This window comes from Crinia signifera, chromosome 19 (assembly GCF_055691185.1).
Source record: "Crinia signifera chromosome 19, ASM5569118v1, whole genome shotgun sequence".
Taxonomy (NCBI): domain Eukaryota; kingdom Metazoa; phylum Chordata; class Amphibia; order Anura; family Myobatrachidae; genus Crinia; species Crinia signifera.
In genome coordinates this window covers 5141519-5161709 of record NC_139226.1, presented here as the reverse complement: position 1 = coordinate 5161709, position 20191 = coordinate 5141519, and the positions used below count along the sequence as shown (strand labels likewise).

Below are 20191 nucleotides of genomic sequence, written 5' to 3'. Positions count from 1 at the left end.
ACAGCAGGTACTGGTACAGCGGGATGGTGCCAGCGGAGATGGCAGGCAGGGAATAGCAGATACTGGTACAGGTGGGATGGTGCCAGCGGAGATGGTGGGCAGGGAACAGCAGGTACTGGTACAGCGGGATGGTGCCAGCGGAGATGGCAGGCAGGGAATAGCAGATACTGGTACAGGCTGGGTGGTGCCAGCGGAGATGGCGGTTAGGGAATAGCAGACACTGGGGCAGTCTCGGTGCTGCCAGCGGAGATGGCAGGCAGGGAACAGCAGATACTGGTACAGCGGGATGGTGCCAGCGGAGATGGCGGGCAGGGAATAGCAGATACTGGTACAGGTGGGATGGTGCCAGCGGAGATGGCGGGCAGGGAACAGCAGGTACTGGTACAGGCTGGGTGGCGCCAGTGCAGATGGCGGGCAGGGAACAGCAGGTACTGGTACAGGCAGGATGGTGCCAGCGGAGATGGCGGGCAGGGATTAGCAGGTACTGGTGCAGGCAGGATGGTGCCAGCGGAGATGGCGGGCAGGGAATAGCAGGTACTGGTACAGGCTGGGTGGTGCCAGCAGAGATGGCGGGCAGGGAACAGCAGGTACTGGTACAGGCTGGGTGGTGTCAGCGGAGATGGTGGGCAGGGAACAGCAGGTACTGGTACAGGCTAGGTGGTGCCAGCGGAGATGGCGGGCAGGGAACAGCAGGTACTGGTACAGGCTGGGTGGTGCCAGCGGAGATGGCGGGCAGGGAATAGCAGATACTGGTACAGGCAGGATGGTGCCAGCGGAGATGGCGGGCAGGGAATAGCAGGTACTGGTACAGGCTGGGTGGTGCCAGCGGAGATGGTGGGCAGGGAACAGCAGGTACTGGTACAGCGGGATGGTGCCAGCGGAGATGGCAGGCAGGGAATAGCAGATACTGGTACAGGCTGGGTGGTGCCAGCGGAGATGGCGGTTAGGGAATAGCAGACACTGTGGCAGGCTCGGTGGTGCCAGCGGAGATGGTGGGCAGGGAACAGCAGATACTGGTACAGGCTGGGTGGTGCCAGCGGAGATGGTGGGCAGGGAACAGCAGATACTGGTACAGGCTGGGTGGTGCCAGCGGAGATGGCGGGCAGGGAACAGCAGATACTGGTACAGCGGGATGGTGCCAGCGGAGATGGCGGGCAGGGAATAGCAGATACTGGTACAGGCTGGGTGGTGCCAGCAGAGATGGCGGGCAGGGAATAGCAGACACTGGTACAGGTGGGATGGTGCCAGCAGAGATGGCGGGCAGGGAACAGCAGATACTGGTACAGGTGAGATGGTGCCAGCGGAGATGGCGGGCAGGGAATAGCAGGTACTGGTACAGGCTGGGTGGTGCCAGCGGAGATGGCGGGCAGGGAATAGCAGGTACTGGTACAGGCTGGGTGGTGCCAGCGGAGATGGCGGGCAGGGAATAGCAGGTACTGGTACAGGCTGGGTGGTGCCAGCGGAGATGGCGGGGAGGGAATAGCAGACACTGGGGCAGGCTCGGTGGTGCCAGCGGAGATGGCGGGCAGGGAATAGCAAATACTGGAACAGGCTGGGTGGTGCCAGCGGAGATGGCGGGCAGGGAATAGCAGATACTGGCACAGGCTGGGTGGTGCCAGCGGAGATGGCAGGCAGGGAATAGCAGATACTGGGGCAGGCTCGGTGGTGCCAGCGGAGATGGCGGGCAGGGAATAGCAGGTACTGGCACAGGCTGGGTGGTGCCAGCGGAGATGGCGGGCAGGGAATAGCAGATACTGGTACAGGCTGGGTGGTGCCAGCGGAGATGGCGGGTAGGGAATAGCAGATACTGGCACAGGCTGGGTGGTGCCAGTGGAGATGGCGGGCAGGGAATAGCAGATACTGGTACAGGCTGGGTGGTGCCAGTGGAGATGGCGGGCAGGGAATAGCAGATACTGGCACAGGCTGGTATCAGACCCGTGGGTAGATGGGACGTGGGTAATTACAGTGTTACCCCAGGCAACTGGTTACCTGAGCTGGGCGAGGGGGGTTCCTGTCGGTGGGGGGTCTCCGGGACGCTGCTGGAGGATGACAGTCTCTTCTTTATCCCTTTGCTCGCTACTTCATCATCACTGTCAAAATCGAAAACTTCCCCCTGATCATCATCATCCTCCTCCTGCTGGGGGCACCCAGGCACCGATGGTGAGACGTTCTCTGGAAGACAGAACAGACACTCGGGTCACGTGACAGGTGACATACAAGTGACAGGTGACTGTCTACATCTGGTATAGTAAGGGATCACAGAGGTGACTATAACCTGTCACACACACACACACACACACACAGAGGTGACTGTAACCTGTCACACCCACACAGAGGTGACTATAACCTGTCACACACACAGAGGTGACTATAACCTGTCACACACACACACACACACACATACAGAGGTGACTATAACCTGTCACACACACACACACACACACACACACACAGAGGTGACTGTAACCTGTCACACACACAGAGGTGACTATAACCTGTCACACACACACACACATACAGAGGTGACTATAACCTGTCACACACACACACACACACACACACAGAGGTGACTATAACCTGTCTCAAACACACACACACACACACGTGACTATAACCTGTCACACACACACAGAGGTGACTATAACCTGTCACACACACAGAGGTGACTATAACCTGTCTCACACACACACACAGAGGTGACTATAACCTGTCACACACACACACACAGAGGTGACTATAACCTGTCACACACACACACAGAGGTGACTATAACCTGTCACACACACACACACAGAGGTGACTATAACCTGTCACACACACACACACAGAGGTGACTGTAACCTGTCACACACACACACACAGAGGTGACTATAACCTGTCACACACACACACACACAGAGGTGACTATAACCTGTCACACACACACACACACACACACACACACACAGAGGTGACTATAACCTGTCACACACACACACAGAGGTGACTGTAACCTGTCACACACACACACACACACAGAGGTGACTATAACCTGTCACACACACACACACAGAGGTGACTATAACCTGTCTCACACACACACACACACACACAGGTGATTATAACCTGTCACACACACACAGAGGTGACTATAACCTGTCACACACACAGAGGTGACTGTAACCTGTCACACACACACACACACACAGAGGTGACTATAACCTGTCACACACACACACACACACACACACACACACAGAGGTGACTATAACCTGTCACACACACACACAGAGGTGACTGTAACCTGTCACACACACAGAGGTGACTATAACCTGTCACACACACACACACACACACACAGAGGTGACTATAACCTGTCACACACACACACACACACACACACACAGAGGTGACTATAACCTGTCACACACACAGAGGTGACTATAACCTGTCACACACACACACACACAGAGGTGACTGTAACCTGTCACACACACAGAGGTGACTATAACCTGTCACACACACACACACAGCGGTGACTATAACCTGTCTCACACACACACACACACAGAGGTGACTATAACCTGTCACACACACACACAGAGGTGACTATAACCTGTCACACACACACAGAGGTGACTGTAACCTGTCACACACACACACAGAGGTGACTGTAACCTGTCACACACACACAGAGGTGACTGTAACCTGTCACACACACACAGAGGTGACTATAACCTGTCACACACACAGAGAGGTGACTATAACCTGTCACACACACACAGAGGTGACTATAACCTGTCACACACACACAGAGGTGACTATAACCTGTCACACACACACACAGAGGTGACTATAACCTGTCACACACACAGAGGGGACTATAACCTGTCTCTCACACACACACACACACAGAGGTGACTATAACCTGTCACACACACAGGTGACTATAACCTGTCTCACACACACACAGAGGTGACTATAACCTGTCACACACACACAGAGGTGACTATAACCTGTCACACACACAGAGGGAACTATAACCTGTCACACACATACACACACAGAGGTGACTATAACCTGTCTCACACACACACACACACAGAGGTGACTATAACCTGTCACACACACACAGAGGTGACTATAACCTGTCACACACACGCAGAGGTGACTATAACCTGTCTCACACACACACACACACACACACATAGGTGACTAAAACCTGTCTCACACACACAGAGGTGACTATAACCTGTCTCACACACACACACACAGAGGTGACTATAACCTGTCACACCCACACAGAGGTGACTATAACCTGTCACACACACACAGAGGTGACTATAACCTGTCACACACACAGAGGTGACTATAACCTGTCACACACACAGAGGTGACTATAACCTGTCACACACACACACAGAGGTGACTATAACCTGTCACACACACAGAGGTGACTATAACCTGTCACACACACAGAGGTGACTATAACCTGTCTCACACACACACACACAGAGGTGACTATAACCTGTCACACACACAGAGGAGACTATAACCTGTCACACACACAGAGGTGACTATAACCTGTCACACACACAGAGGTGACTATAACCTGTCTCACACACACACACAGAGGTGACTATAACCTGTCTCACACACACACAGAGGTGACTATAACCTGTCACACACACACACAGAGGTGACTATAACCTGTCACACACACAGAGGGGACTATAACCTGTCTCTCACACACACACACACACACAGAGGTGACTATAACCTGTCACACACACAGGTGACTATAACCTGTCTCACACACACACAGAGGTGACTATAACCTGTCACACACACACAGAGGTGACTATAACCTGTCACACACACAGAGGGAACTATAACCTGTCACACACATACACACACAGAGGTGACTATAACCTGTCTCACACACACACACACACAGAGGTGACTATAACCTGTCACACACACACAGAGGTGACTATAACCTGTCACACACACGCAGAGGTGACTATAACCTGTCTCACACACACACACACACATAGGTGACTAAAACCTGTCTCACACACACAGAGGTGACTATAACCTGTCTCACACACACACACAGAGGTGACTATAACCTGTCACACCCACACAGAGGTGACTATAACCTGTCACACACACACAGAGGTGACTATAACCTGTCACACACACAGAGGTGACTATAACCTGTCACACACACAGAGGTGACTATAACCTGTCACACACACACACAGAGGTGACTATAACCTGTCACACACACAGAGGTGACTATAACCTGTCACACACACAGAGGTGACTATAACCTGTCTCACACACACACACAGAGGTGACTATAACCTGTCACACACACAGAGGTGACTATAACCTGTCACACACACAGAGGAGACTATAACCTGTCACACACACAGAGGTGACTATAACCTGTCACACACACAGAGGTGACTATAACCTGTCTCACACACACACACAGAGGTGACTATAACCTGTCTCACACACACACAGAGGTGACTATAACCTGTCACACACATATACACACAAAGAGGTGACTGTGAACTTTTCACATACACAGAGGCGACTGTAACCTGTCACACACACACAGAGGTGACTATAACCTGTCACACACACAGCGGTGACTATAACCTGTCACACACACAGAGGTGACTGTAACCTGTCACACACACAGAGGTGACTATAACCTGTCACACACACAGAGGTGACTATAACCTTTCACACACACAGAGGCGACTGTAACCTGTCACACACACACAGAGGTGACTATAACCTGTCACACACACAGCGGTGACTATAACCTGTGACACACACAGAGGTGACTGTAACCTGTCACACACACAGAGGTGACTGTAACCTGTCACACACACAGAGGTGATTATAACCTGTCACACACACAGAGGTGACTGTAACCTGTCACACACACACATAGGTGACTATGACCTGTCACACACACACACACACACACACACAGAGGTGACTATAACCTGTGTCACACACACACACACACACACACACAGAGGTGACTATAACCTGTCACACACACACACACAGAGGTGACTGTAACCTGTCACACACACACAGAGGTGACTATAACCTGTCACACACACACACACACACAGAGGTGACTATAACCTGTCTCACACACACACACACACACACACAGGTGACTATAACCTGTCACACACACACACAGAGGTGACTGTAACCTGTCACACACACACACACAGGTGACTATAACCTGTCACACACACACACACACACAGAGGTGACTATAACCTGTCACACACACACACAGAGGTGACTATAACCTGTCTCACACATATACACACAAAGAGGTGACTGTGAATTTTTCACACACACAGAGGCGACTGTAACCTGTCACACACACATAGAGGTGACTATAACCTGTCACACACACAGAGGTGACTGTAACCTGTCACACACACAGAGGTGACTATAACCTGTCACACACACAGAGGTGACTATAACCTGTCACACACACAGAGGCGACTGTAACCTGTCACACACACACAGAGGTGACTATAACCTGTCACACACACAGCGGTGACTATAACCTGTCACACACACAGAGGTGACTGTAACCTGTCACACACACAGAGGTGACTGTAACCTGTCACACACACACAGAGGTGACTGTAACCTGTCACACACACAGAGGTGACTGTAACCTGTCACACACACACACACATAGGTGACTATGACCTGTCACACACACACAGAGGTGACTATAACCTGTCACACACACACACACACACACACACAGAGGTGACTATAACCTGTCACACACACACACACAGAGGTGACTGTAACCTGTCACACACACACACAGGTGACTATAACCTGTCACACACACACACACACAGAGGTGACTATAACCTGTCACACACACACACAGAGGTGACTATAACCTGTCACACACACACACAGAGGTGACTGTAACCTGTCACACACACACACAGGTGACTATAACCTGTGTGTGTCACACACACACACACACACACACAGAGGTGACTATAACCTGTCACACACACACACAGAGGTGACTATAACCTGTCACACACACACACACACACACACACACAGAGGTGACTATAACCTGTCACACACATATACACACAAAGAAGTGACTGTGAACTTTTCACACACACAGAGGCGACTGTAACCTGTCACACACACACAGAGGTGACTATAACCTGTCACACACACAGCGGTGACTATAACCTGTCACACACACAGAGGTGACGGTAACCTGTCACACACACAGAGGTGACTATAACCTGTCACACACACAGAGGTGACTATAACCTGTCACACACACAGAGGCGACTGTAACCTGTCACACACACACAGAGGTGACTATAACCTGTCACACACACAGCGGTGACTATAACCTGTCACACACACAGAGGTGACTGTAACCTGTCACACACACAGAGGTGACTGTAACCTGTCACACACACACATAGGTGACTATGACCTGTCACACACACACAGAGGTGACTATAACCTGTCACACACACAGAGGTGACTATAACCTGTCACACCCACACAGAGGTGACTATAACCTGTCACACACACAGCGGTGACTATAACCTGTCACACACACAGCGGTGACTGTAACCTGTCACACACACAGAGGTGACTATAACCTGTCACACACACAGAGGGGACTATAACCTGTCACACACACAGAGGTGACTGTAACCTGTCACACACACACATAGGTGACTATGACCTGTCACACACACACACAGAGGTGACTATAACCTGTCACACACACACAGAGGTGACTATAACCTGTCACACACACAGAGGTGACTGTAACCTGTCACACACACACACGTGACTATAACCTGTCACACACACATACACAGAAGTGACTTTTTTATTTGTATATTCTTGTGGAAAATAAATATTTGGACATAAAAGTTACACTCAATACTTTGTAATATAACCTCTGTTGGCAATGACAGAGGAAAACGTCTCCTGTGGTTCCTGACCAGGGTTGCACACACTGTAGCGGGTATTTGGCCGACTCTTCCTGCAGATCTTCTCTAGATCGGTCATGTTTTGGGGCTGTCGCCGGGCAACACGGACATTAAACTCTCTCCACAGATTGGTTTGAGGTCTGCAGACCGGCTAGGCCAATCCAGGACCCGAAATGCTTCTTACGGAGCCATTCCTTAGTGTTTGGGGTCATTGTACTGCTGGAAGACCCAGCCACGTTCCATCTTCATGCTCTTACTGAGGGAAGGAGGTTTCTGGCCAATACCATACATTGCCCCATTCATCCTCTCCTTAATACGGACCAGTCGTCCTGTCCCCTTTGCAGAAAAGCAGCCCCAAAGCATGATGTTTCCACCCCCATGCTTCACAGTGGGTGTGTGTGTTTTTGAGATGGCGAGTTTATACCCAAAACTTCGTATGGGGCTTGGGGGGACCAGGGGACCAGCAGGCTATCCCCTGCACCCTCTTAATTTTGCTTTTTAAATAGTACAGCGTAGCGCAGGTTGCAGCAGGCACTGGCTGTGCCCGTGTTTTGAGTCCCCCTTCAGTGGGAGCAGGGCACCAGGCGCCGCACAAGACACCACTGCCTGTGCCGTGCAGTGGATGTCCAGAGGGAGACCCGCGCTGACACACCTCTCAGCGCGGATCTCCTCTCCTTGCAAACCTTCCATCTCTCTCTCCCCCTGCCTCTCACACCCCCTATGTGTTACTTCTCTCCCCTTTGTTCTCAACACCCCCATTTCTCATCCCCCCTCCCTCATTTTTCATCTTTTTCTCTGACCCGGTCTTTTTTTAAATCTATCTTTCTCTCCCCCTGTCTCCATCTTTTCCTATCGCCCCATCTTTCATCCTTTTCTCTCCCTCTCTCTTTCTACTTTTTCTCTCTCTCCTGATCTCCTTTTTTCTCTACCTAACACCTTCTCTCTCACTGACTCTTACTCGCCCTCTAACACTCCCTGTCTCTAGTTTGCACCCTCTCTCTCACTCACTGGCCAGTATTCAATGCCGGTGCGAGCGGCCGGCGAGGGGGTTAAACTGCGAGGATCACAGAAAACCAGTGATCCTCGCAGTTTAACCCCCGCGCCGGCCGCTCGCACTATGCAATGTTCCGGGGGAATCCTCGCAGTCACAAAACTGCGAGGATTCCCCTAAACTGCGAGAGCCGCGGCTAGTGCAGCAAACTCGCTGTAATTAGCCTCAGCTCTCGCAGCTTTTGGAGGCACATTCGCAAATTCCCCCTCGCTCCGTTTTTTGAGCGAATGAGGGGGGGTCAGTTGAATACTGACAGGGTGAGCGGTGACTGCGAGCAAAAAGTCCTGCTCGCAGTCACCGCTCGCCCACGGCATTGAATATATGCCACTGTCTCTCCCTCACACCCTTCCTACCTTCCTGTCTCTCTCTCTCACCCTCCCACCCTGTCTCTCTCTTGTGACAATTGTGTAGGGGGGAAAGCCCTTCAAAAAATTTTGTTATGGGGCCCACAGACTTCTAGTTACACCTCTGATTTGTATCCATGACAACGTAGTGTGTTACTAATGGTAACCTTTGTGACTGTGGTCCCAGCTCTCTTGAGGTCCTTGACCAGGCCCCCTGTGTAGTTCTGGGCTGATTCCTCACCGTTCACCATTCTCCCCACAAGGGAGCCCCAGGTCGAGGGAGATTGTCAGTGATCTTATAGTTCTTCCATTTTTTTATAATTGCGCCAACAGTTGACCTCCTCTCACCAAGCTGCTTGCATATAATAATACAGGTATTGATTAGAGGATAGAAGAGAAGTAACAGGTCTGTGAGAGCCAGAAATCTCACTGGTTGGTAGGTGTCCAAATATTTATTTCCCACAAGAATGTACAAATTAATTGTTTACGAATCCTACACTGTGGTTTCCTATATTCCGCTACATTCTGTATCACAGGTGAATTGCACCTATGATGGAAATTACAGACCTCTCATCTTTTTAGGTGGGACAACTTGCACAATTGGTGGCTGTCCAAATACTTTTTTGCCCCACTGTATATGTATTATACACTCACATACTGTATAGGGGAACACATAATACACTCGGGGTACAGAGGTACACATTATACACTAGAGATACAGGATGCTCAACTCGGGGTACAGATTATACACTGGGGATACAGGATGTTACACTCAGGGTACAGGGGTACACATTATACTCTGGGGGTACAGGATGTTACACTCGGGTACACATTGTACACTGGGGATACAGGATGTTACAGTTGGGGTACAGGGGTACACATTATACACTGGGAATACAGGATGTTACACTCGGGGTACACAATATACACTGGGGATACAGGATGTTACACTCTGGGTACACATTATACACTGGGGATACAGGATGTTAGGTTGGGGTACAGGGGGACACATTATACACTAGGGATACAGGATGTTAGGTTGGGGTACAGGGGGACACATTATACACTGGGGATACAGGATGTTAGGTTGGGGTACAGGGGGACACATTATACACTAGGGATACAGGATGTTAGGTTGGGGTACAGGGGGACACATTATACACTAGGGATACAGGATGTTAGGTTGGGGTACAGGGGGACACATTATACACTGGGGATACAGGATGTTAGGTTGGGGTACAGGGGGACACATTATACACTAGGGATACAGGATGTTACACTCGGGGTACAGGGGTACACATTATATACTAAAGATACAGGATGTTACACACCGGGTACAGGGATACACATTATACTCTGGGGATACAGGATGTTTACACTCGGGGTACAGGGGTACACATTATACACTGGGGATACAGGATGTTACACTATGGGTTTCCTGGGGTACACATACTACACTTACAGTAGGTTAGTGAGTGTTACACTTCGGGGGGGGGGGCTGTTTTGGGGAGGTCGGGGTTTGCAGGGTACAGTACCTAGTGCATGGAACAGGAACCGGGACCTCTCTGCAGAATCCATCTCTTCGGTGGATGAACCTGAAACACATGGGACATACTCAGCACTTCCCATTACAAAAGCCTGATGCCAGCCTTGCCCATAGAGGTGGCCACCCCAGGGAGCCTGACCCTCACCTTCCTACTTCCGTCATTCGCTTCCTGCCCATGTAAGAAGCAGAGTGCTAATCCAGCGATAGGTGACAGTCATATCACCCCACAGCTCTTGTATATACACCCATAATAAACACAAGCATGATAATACCTGCTATCTCACAACACACATTACAGGTGCACCCAGACTGCTCCGCTCCTCCCCGACACACACCCAGCATGCAGCCGCTTACTTACATAAGGCTTTGGAAATATCCTCTATAACAAACATTAATATCCCTGCAGGTAACGTCTACACCTGTGAGACCAAACCTTATTCCTGCGCAGGTGCAAATCCTCAAAAATAGATCATGTCACACTAATTTAATTAGCTTCTGTGAGGAAGTCAGTAGGGGGCTGGACTTAGGGAAATCTATTGATGTAATACTGCTTGATTTCGCTAAAGCGTTTGACACGGTGCCTCATAAAAGGTTATTAATGAAACCAGGTAATTTAGGGTTAGGAGATAAAATTTGTAATTGGATTAAAAACTGGTTGCACAATCGGGGACAGAGAGTGGTGGTAAATGGCATACATTCCAGCTGGGGTAAGGTCCAAAGTGGAGTCCCGCAAGGTTCAACATTGGGACCCAATTTGTTTAATATATATATTAATGATATTGAAAGTGACATAGTGAGTAAAATTGCAATATTTGCGGACAACACAAAATTGAGTAAGGAAATTAACTCAGGAGAGGATGTGGAAACACTACAAAGTGACTTAAATAAACTGGAAAGGTGGGCGGAAAGGTGGAAAATGCAGTTTAACTTTAAAGCTCAAGTGCAGCAGCAAAAGCAAACCGGACACTGGCATGCATTAAAATGGGTATGGATTCAAGGGATGCCAATGTGATAGTGCCTCTTTACAAGGCATTGGTGAAACCACACTTGGAATACTGTGTTCAGTTCTGGGCACCGCACCTTAAAAAGGACATAAATGAATTGGAACAGGTACAGAGAAGGGCGACTAAGCTAGTAACAGGTAGAATACAAAGATAGGTTAACCAGGCTGAAAATGTTTTCACTGGAGAAACGGAGGCTGATCGATCTCAATGTTTGACTTCCACGTCTAAAAATAATAAAATAATAATTATTGTTATTATGATAGGCTGGGTGGCTTAATGACACACAGCCTCGGCCAAATGCAGTACAACTTGTCATCAGCTAATTGCTAAATTAAAGTGGATCATTCCCAAAATCCAGGACACGATCAACAGTAACTATGGAGCCGACGCGTTTTGCTGGAGTAGGAGGTCTGGGATTATGTGGCTGATCTCCCCGTCTCCTGGAACTGTTACTATTTCCACCCTGCTGAATCACCGAGATCTGTGTGTACTGCAAATACTTCATGTTTAAGCTGATAACAATTCTTCTGGCAATAAATATATAGGGTTTATACAGGATTTGTGTTCATGGGTTGTGTCTGAGATCCTGCACAATGCTGCACTAAATCCTGATTCCCTGACGTCCACAGCTACCCGATGTCGGTACCCATTTCACTTCTTGCAAAGCTGCATAAGAATAAACTAACACGTTTCAGAGCTGCAGCATTGTCGCAACAATGTAAAGAGTTTTTGTATAAAGTTCTGTGCGCATCTCTTGTAATGGCGGGCACATCTTTGCTGTCCAGGCCGGTCGGCGGATCTAGATGATGCTCTGTTCCTCCATTGGGTTTTTCGACACTCCATTTGGAATGCAAAAAAGAAGTCACAAGGACTCCTAATGTATGTATGGGAGTGACAAACACTCTGCTGGTGGTTGGCCCTAGCAACGTCCTTTGAACTTCAATAAACTTCTTTGATTACAGTCTCCCTTCCTGTCCTGTGGCCCAGGGAAATATGCATCTTACACTGTTACGTTCCCCCGCAGTGCCAGATCAAATCCTGTGGGGGCCCCTAGGAGGTTAAAATCTCGGAAGGGGGGGGCCCTCACAAATGATTTTCTAATACTTTGACATTGTAACAACCAACAGTCTATGCTCCAGAGATTGTAATGTGATCTGGTGTCTATGGTTTATGGACTTAAGGGTACTTTACATTAATACAGTATATTCTGTCTCCGCGGGGCCCTAACAGGAGCAGAGCCCACAGGCCGGTGCCTCCTCTGCCCATCTGGTAATCCAGCACTGGTTCCAGGCTCTTAGGGACGAAGAATCTGGATAACTCCCACACAAGGTCTACCAATACCTCTTTCACACCAGCCTAAATTTCCGGGTTGGGCCCGGGAACAACCCGCGTCTATCGCTGGTATGAAAGGTTCCAGGACAAAAGCCCGGATAAATTTGTCGGGATATTAACCCTTCTAGCTAGCGGTATTGCTCCTGCGACCATCCCGGGTTACTGGCTGGTGTGAAAGGGGCCAACCCGACTTCTACCCAGCGGAGTCTGGGGGACGGGGTAGTCAGGGTGCCAGACCCGGGGGACCCGCCCATGTGGGGGTGGTGCTGGTGCTGGTTCGGGAGGTCAGGCCTGTGGGGAGCGGGTTCTGGTCAGGGGGGTCCGGCCTGTAGCTGCTGGTGGAGAGCCACTGCCATCAGTAACGTCACGCGTCTGGGGGAAGTCGCCGGGTGACTAATGAGTATAGTTCCACCCTCAGCCAATCCCCGGCCCACATGAAAAGGTATACGTGTTTTTTGTTTGACTTTTTCCTGTTTTACCATCTGCGAGGACTATGTCGGTAATGTGTCGCCGCCCCCCAGTGATCGCATCCTTCAGGCGTGTGTCCGCAGTGTGAGCTTTGTGCATGATGATAGCGATTCTAAAGGGCCCCTTACACTTGTGAGATTTTGTGAGATTTGATCCAATTCAGGTGGATTGAGTCAATTTATCTGACAAAATCTGATGTGCCTGTCTGACAGGTCGGGAGGTCGGACGGGCTGCACATAAGATTTGCCAAATCTTATGTGCAGCCCAGCCCCGGAGCCGAGCGGGGGACAGCAGCGGGCGGGGGATGCCGGCTATAGAGACCCAAGCAGGGGGTGACTGCTAATGGCGCCGGGCTGGAGGAAGCTGTTGCGGTGGGGTGACAGCGGGAGCAGGGAGAACTTGATGACATGAAGCTGGCTGCTGGCTGCAGATATCAGCGATTGGCTGAGAAAGGCTTGCTAGTCATCTCTATGGGCGTTTTTTTTTTCCAAGTTATCTGTTCCTCCCGGCTCCCAGCGTCATCAAGTTCTCCCTACTTGCCTCCCGCTGTCACCCCACCGCAACAGCTTCCTCCTGCCCGGGTCCCTATGCAGCCTCCCCCTGCTCATCTCTCTTAGCCGGCATCCCCCGCCCGCTGATGACTACCCCGCACGGCTCCCTCCTCCTGCAGCTCCCCGGGGACTGCATATGATAAATCCATGCGATATATCATATGCAAACCTTGGCACATCAAGTGCCTAATCTTGTGTCCCCCTCCCGGGGAGCTGCAGGGGAAATCAGGTCCGACTTGTCCCCAGGACAAGTCGGACTAATGTATGGGGGCCTTAAGGGGGCCTTTACACTTACACTACGCGCCTCCCCCACAATATAATGAGGGTATTCTGCTTGGATAGCAAGTGGAAACCTCACACCTCCTGAACTCTAAACCTCATACCTCCTAAACCTAAACTCACTTAAATCTCCAGTGCATCTAGCCAAAAAGCCTCATACCTCCAAAATGCTAAAACACACACCTGCTAAACTGCATCTGCAATTCCTCCAGAAACTAACCTCTACTGGTGACCCCAGCACACCCTAAACAGGGCGAGGAGAGGGGCGAGAGGTCCAGAGAACAATCACACTCCCCCTCCCAGTGCACAATCCATTCAGCACACACACATTCACACACACACACACACACACACACACACACACACACACACACACACACACAGATATATAACAAGACCAGACAACTACAGGCTAATAATACAGCAATTACACTATTTTTAGAACAACTCATTGAAATAGAAGCTTACATCAGAGCTGGCAACACCGATGCCACAAACAGACGGGAGTGACAGTGACATATACAGACGGGTGACAATAATGCCACAATCAGGGGTGACCATAATGACTCGATGACCCAGAAATACACCTCGCTCGCCTACTTTTGTAGTCATTCATCTGCACATTGTTTCCCTGAGTCATTATGGATAATTAGCATTTTCCTGGTCAATTATTAACCTTTGGAGATCTCCTGTCCTGTGAGTGCTGGAACATTAATACTTTTCCTATCCCTCATTTGCTCACATATTAGATTGGGGCGTGAGTGACACCCCATGTGCACATTATAGGGTGACACCAGATATAAGGTTGGTGTATACTGCATTCACACACCCCCCCGCCCCCCCCAAATGAAAAACTTATGTCGACATCTTCAGGTTCAACCTTTCCATTTGTCAACTTTTTGATTCTATTGAACTTTTGGCAAATCTTATGCATGTCGACATTCTGGTGTCAACCCTTTGATTCACACCAGTAATGACATGGGTCCACTTGGGGCCTGAATCTCAGAAGGATTCTGGCATCTGGTAACGGTGTGGCGAACGCCAGTATCGGCTGCTGTAGTATCCTGCGCCTGAGTTTGCAAGGACTGAGATGCCGCTTTCAGCGTCTCTGCGCGCTGTGACACTGCCACCATCGATGCACCATCACCACTTGCACAAGACATGCGGCAGGTGCTGTTTCTCAGTCTGACTATGACCGCCACTTTCCCTGACTCGCCCGCGACACTCCCATAACGTGCGCATAAGCCGCTGTTTTGCTACATTCACTTCTATCGACCTCAGAGTCATCGTCGATGCGCAGTTATCCCTGATAAGCAGTCGCCAATAAAAAATGGCTGCTAATAGGATACTGCGATAATAACCATCGGTCGTCAGCTTCGTGGATATGATCTATAGATTGCAAGATTGCTTGCGAGCAGGGCCCTCGTACCTCTATGACTGTCTGTAAATACCCAGTCTGATGTATCGGAATATCCTGCGCTATATAAGAAACTGTTAATAAATAATAATGCAACAAAATATCGCCCTCTACTGTTCACATTGTGGTTATAGACGTTTCCCTCATGGACATCGCAACAACTAACTCAGGTCAAAATATGCACAAAATGTAACGCATCAGATAATAATATGCAACAAGGTTACAATAATAGATCCCATTATTTAAGTACCCTAACAAAGCAATGGCCATCTGCCGCCGTTACCATAACACAGTCACATAGTCACGTGCGGGATCACCCTGCGGAGGTGTTGTACACAGTGATCAGTGTTTGGTGAGTCAGACATTTATCTCTCCTAATGATGCGGCAGTGATGTGAGCACGCACAGGTGAGACCCGTCCTGTACAGGTAAGTCTGCATTCCTCTGTCCCCGGCTCCAGCCCAGACCTGATCCCATCCACCCGGCCTCTGCTGATTAATATCCGTTACAATGTCAGCTCTCACGAGCAGGGCCCTCACTCCTCATATACATTCCTCTGTCCCCGGCTCCAGCCCAGACCTGATCCCATCCGCCCGGCCTCTGCTGAGTAATATCCGTTACAATGTCAGCTCTCACGAGCAGGGCCCTCACTCCTCATATACATTCCTCTGTCCCCGGCTCCAGCCCAGACCTGATCCCATCCACCCGGCCTCTGCTGATTAATATCCGTTACAATGTCAGCTCTCACAAGCAGGGCCCTCACTCCTCATGTGCATTCCTCTGTCCCCGGCTCCAGCCCAGACCTGATCCCATCCGCCCGGCCTCTGCTGATTAATATCCGTTACAATGTCAGCTCTCACGAGCAGGGCCCTCACTCCTCATGTGCATTCCTCTGTCCCCGCTCCAGCCCAGACCTGATCCCATCCGCCCGGCCTCTGCTGATTAATATCCGTTACAATGTCAGCTCTCACGAGCAGGGCCCTCGCTCCTCATGTGCATTCCTCTGTCCCCGGCTCCAGCCCAGACCTGATCCCATCCGCCCGGCCTCTGCTGAGTAATATCCATTACAATGTCAGCTCTCACGAGCAGGGCCCTCGCTCCTCATGTGCATTCCTCTGTCCCCGGCTCCAGCCCAGACCTGATCCCATCCGCCCGGCCTCTGCTGATTAATATCCTTTACAATGTCAGCTCTCACGAGCAGGGCCCTCGCCCCTCATGTACATTCCTCTGTCCCCGCTCCAGCCCAGACCTGATCCCATCCGCCCGGCCTCTGCTGATTGATATTCTTTACAATGTCAGCTCTCACGAGCAGGGCCCTCGCTCCTCATGTACATTCCTCTGTCCCCGCTCCAGCCCAGACCTGATCCCATCCGCCCGGCCTCTGCTGATTGATATCCTTTACAATGTCAGCTCTCACGAGCAGGGCCCTCGCTCCTCATGTACATTCCTCTGTCCCCGCTCCAGCCCAGACCTGATCCCATCCGCCCGGCCTCTGCTGATTGATATCCTTTACAATGTCAGCTCTCACGAGCAGGGCCCTCACTCCTTATGTACATTCCTCTGTCCTCGCTCCAGCCCAGACCTGATCCCATCCGCCCGGCCTCTGCTGATTAATATCTGTTACAATGTCAGCTCTCACGAGCAGGGCCCCCGCTCCTCATGTACATTCCTCTGTCCCCGGCTCCAGCCCAGACCTGATCCCATCCGCCCGGCCTCTGCTGAGTAATATCCTTTACAATGTCAGCTCTCACGAGCAGGGCCCTCACTCCTTATGTACATTCCTCTGTCCTCGCTCCAGCCCAGACCTGATCCCATCCGCCCGGCCTCTGCTGATTAATATCCGTTACAATGTCAGCTCTCACGAGCAGGGCCCTCGCTCCTCATGTACATTCCTCTGTCCCCGGCTCCAGCCCAGACCTGATCCCATCCGCCCGGCCCCTGCTGATTAATATCCGTTACAATGTCAGCTCTCACGAGCAGGGCCCTCACTCCTCATGTACATTCCTCTGTCCCCGGCTCCAGACCTGATCCCATCCGCCCGGCCTCTGCTGAGTAATATCCTTTACAATGTCAGCTCTCACGAGCAGGGCCCTCGCTCCTCATGTACATTCCTCTGTCCCCGGCTCCAGCCCAGACCTGATCACATCCGCCCGGCCTCTGCTGATTAATATCCGTTACAATGTCAGCTCTCACGAGCAGGGCCCTCACTCCTCATGTACATTCCTCTGTCCCCGGCTCCAGCCCAGACCTGATCCCATCCGCCCGGCCTCTGCTGATTAATATCCGTTACAGTGTCAGCTCTCACGAGCAGGGCCCTCGCTCCTCATGTGCATTTCCCTCTCTTATGGTCTTCATACACTGCAGCATCTTCTCGCAGCAGTGTCTGACCAACCAAAACCCTTTGTGCTGCCCGGGACCTTCCCAGGTGGCAGCATCGTACCCATATATCGCATGTGACCTGGTTCCCCGCCACCAGGAGGGGGCCCGATATGCAGAAAGTCCGATCTCTAAATCAATATGTACGGGACTGCACAGGGGACCGGATGGGATGTCAAACACATCCGATTTGGGATGATTTCAGCCGATTTCTCAGCCCAATCCATCAGAATCGGCCCAAATGGAACCAGTGTATGGGGGCTTTATATTTCTTACTCCATTCAATGGCTGCTAACCCCAGGTCTCTGCCACCCTAACAATCATCTCAGTGTCCTGTCCCCTGATACATCTATTACCTTGTACTTGTCCTACGTTGCCATGTACTGTAGCTCATTGTTTCTGATCATTTATTGGCAGGCGCTGCAGAACCCTTGCGGCGCCTTATAAATAAATGCTAATAATATGAAAGCGCTAGAGAAGGGGGAGGTGGGCGCCAGGATCAGCCCCCCACATCTGTGTCTGTGTACCTGCGGCCAATGAATGGGACACAATCACCTACATACAGTAGTAGCCCAGTCCTCCCGCTGCCCAGTGGTGCCATGTCATGTACGTCAGGATGCCCTTTACCCGTCAGTAACCCAATGCTCCCAAAGATAACTAATCTGTGCACAGCTGAATCCGGCCCTGTATGAGGCGGTATTATATACAGTATAACCTTTTATTATATACAGTATAACCTTTTATTATATACAGTATAACCTTTTATTATATACAGTATAACTTGTGTCATTCCTTCCCAGTAACTACATTGCCAGACAGACAGGTGTAATAAAGGTATAATATGACAGACAGGTGTAATAAAGGTATAATATGACAGACAGACAGACAGACAGGTGTAATAAAGGTATAATATGACAGACAGACAGGTGTAATAAAGGTATAATATGACAGACAGACAGGTGTAATAAAGGTATAATATGACAGACAGGTGTAATAAAGGTATAATATGACAGACAGGTGTAATAAAGGTATAATATGACAGACAGGTGTAATAAAGGTATAATATGACAGACAGGTGTAATAAAGGTATAATATGACAGACAGGTGTAATAAAGGTATAATATGACAGACAGGTGTAATAAAGGTATAATATGACAGACAGGTGTAATAAAGGTATAATATGACAGACAGGTGTAATAAAGGTATAATATGACAGACAGGTGTAATAAAGGTATAATATGACAGACAGGTGTAATAAAGGTATAATATGACAGACAGACAGGTGTAATAAAGGTATAATATGACAGACAGACAGACAGACAGACAGGTGTAATAAAGGAATAATATGACAGACAGGTGTAATAAAGGTATAATATGACAGACAGGTGTAATAAAGGTATAATATGACAGACAGGTGTAATAAAGGTATAATATGACAGACAGACAGGTGTAATAAAGGTATAATATGACAGACAGACAGGTGTAATAAAGGTATACTATGACAGACAGGTGTAATAAAGGTATAATATGACAGACAGACAGGTGTAATAAAGGTATAATATGACAGACAGACAGACAGACAGACAGGTGTAATAAAGGTATAATATGACAGACAGGTGTAATAAAGGTATAATATGACAGACAGACAGACAGGTGTAATAAAGGTATAATATGACAGACAGGTGTAATAAAGGTATAATATGACAGACAGACAGGTGTAATAAAGGTATAATATGACAGACAGACAGGTGTAATAAAGGTATAATATGACAGACAGGTGTAATAAAGGTA

At 49.7% G+C, this 20191-nt stretch overlaps 1 protein-coding gene across 2 annotated transcripts in view; it reads right to left on the bottom strand.

Moving 5' to 3' along the window:
* ARHGEF10L (Rho guanine nucleotide exchange factor 10 like) overlaps window positions 1–20191 on the bottom strand; it is a 112843-nt gene that overhangs the window by 76958 nt on the left and 15694 nt on the right. For both annotated transcript variants that reach the window (XM_083161879.1, XM_083161881.1), the window contains exons 2-3: window positions 10964–11023; window positions 1990–2172 (exon numbers count right to left, since the gene is read on the bottom strand). In XM_083161879.1, the coding sequence (XP_083018005.1) occupies window positions 1990–2172; window positions 10964–11006 (226 nt within the window). In that variant the 5' untranslated portion in view covers window positions 11007–11023. The remainder of the gene's footprint in view (window positions 1–1989; window positions 2173–10963; window positions 11024–20191) is intronic.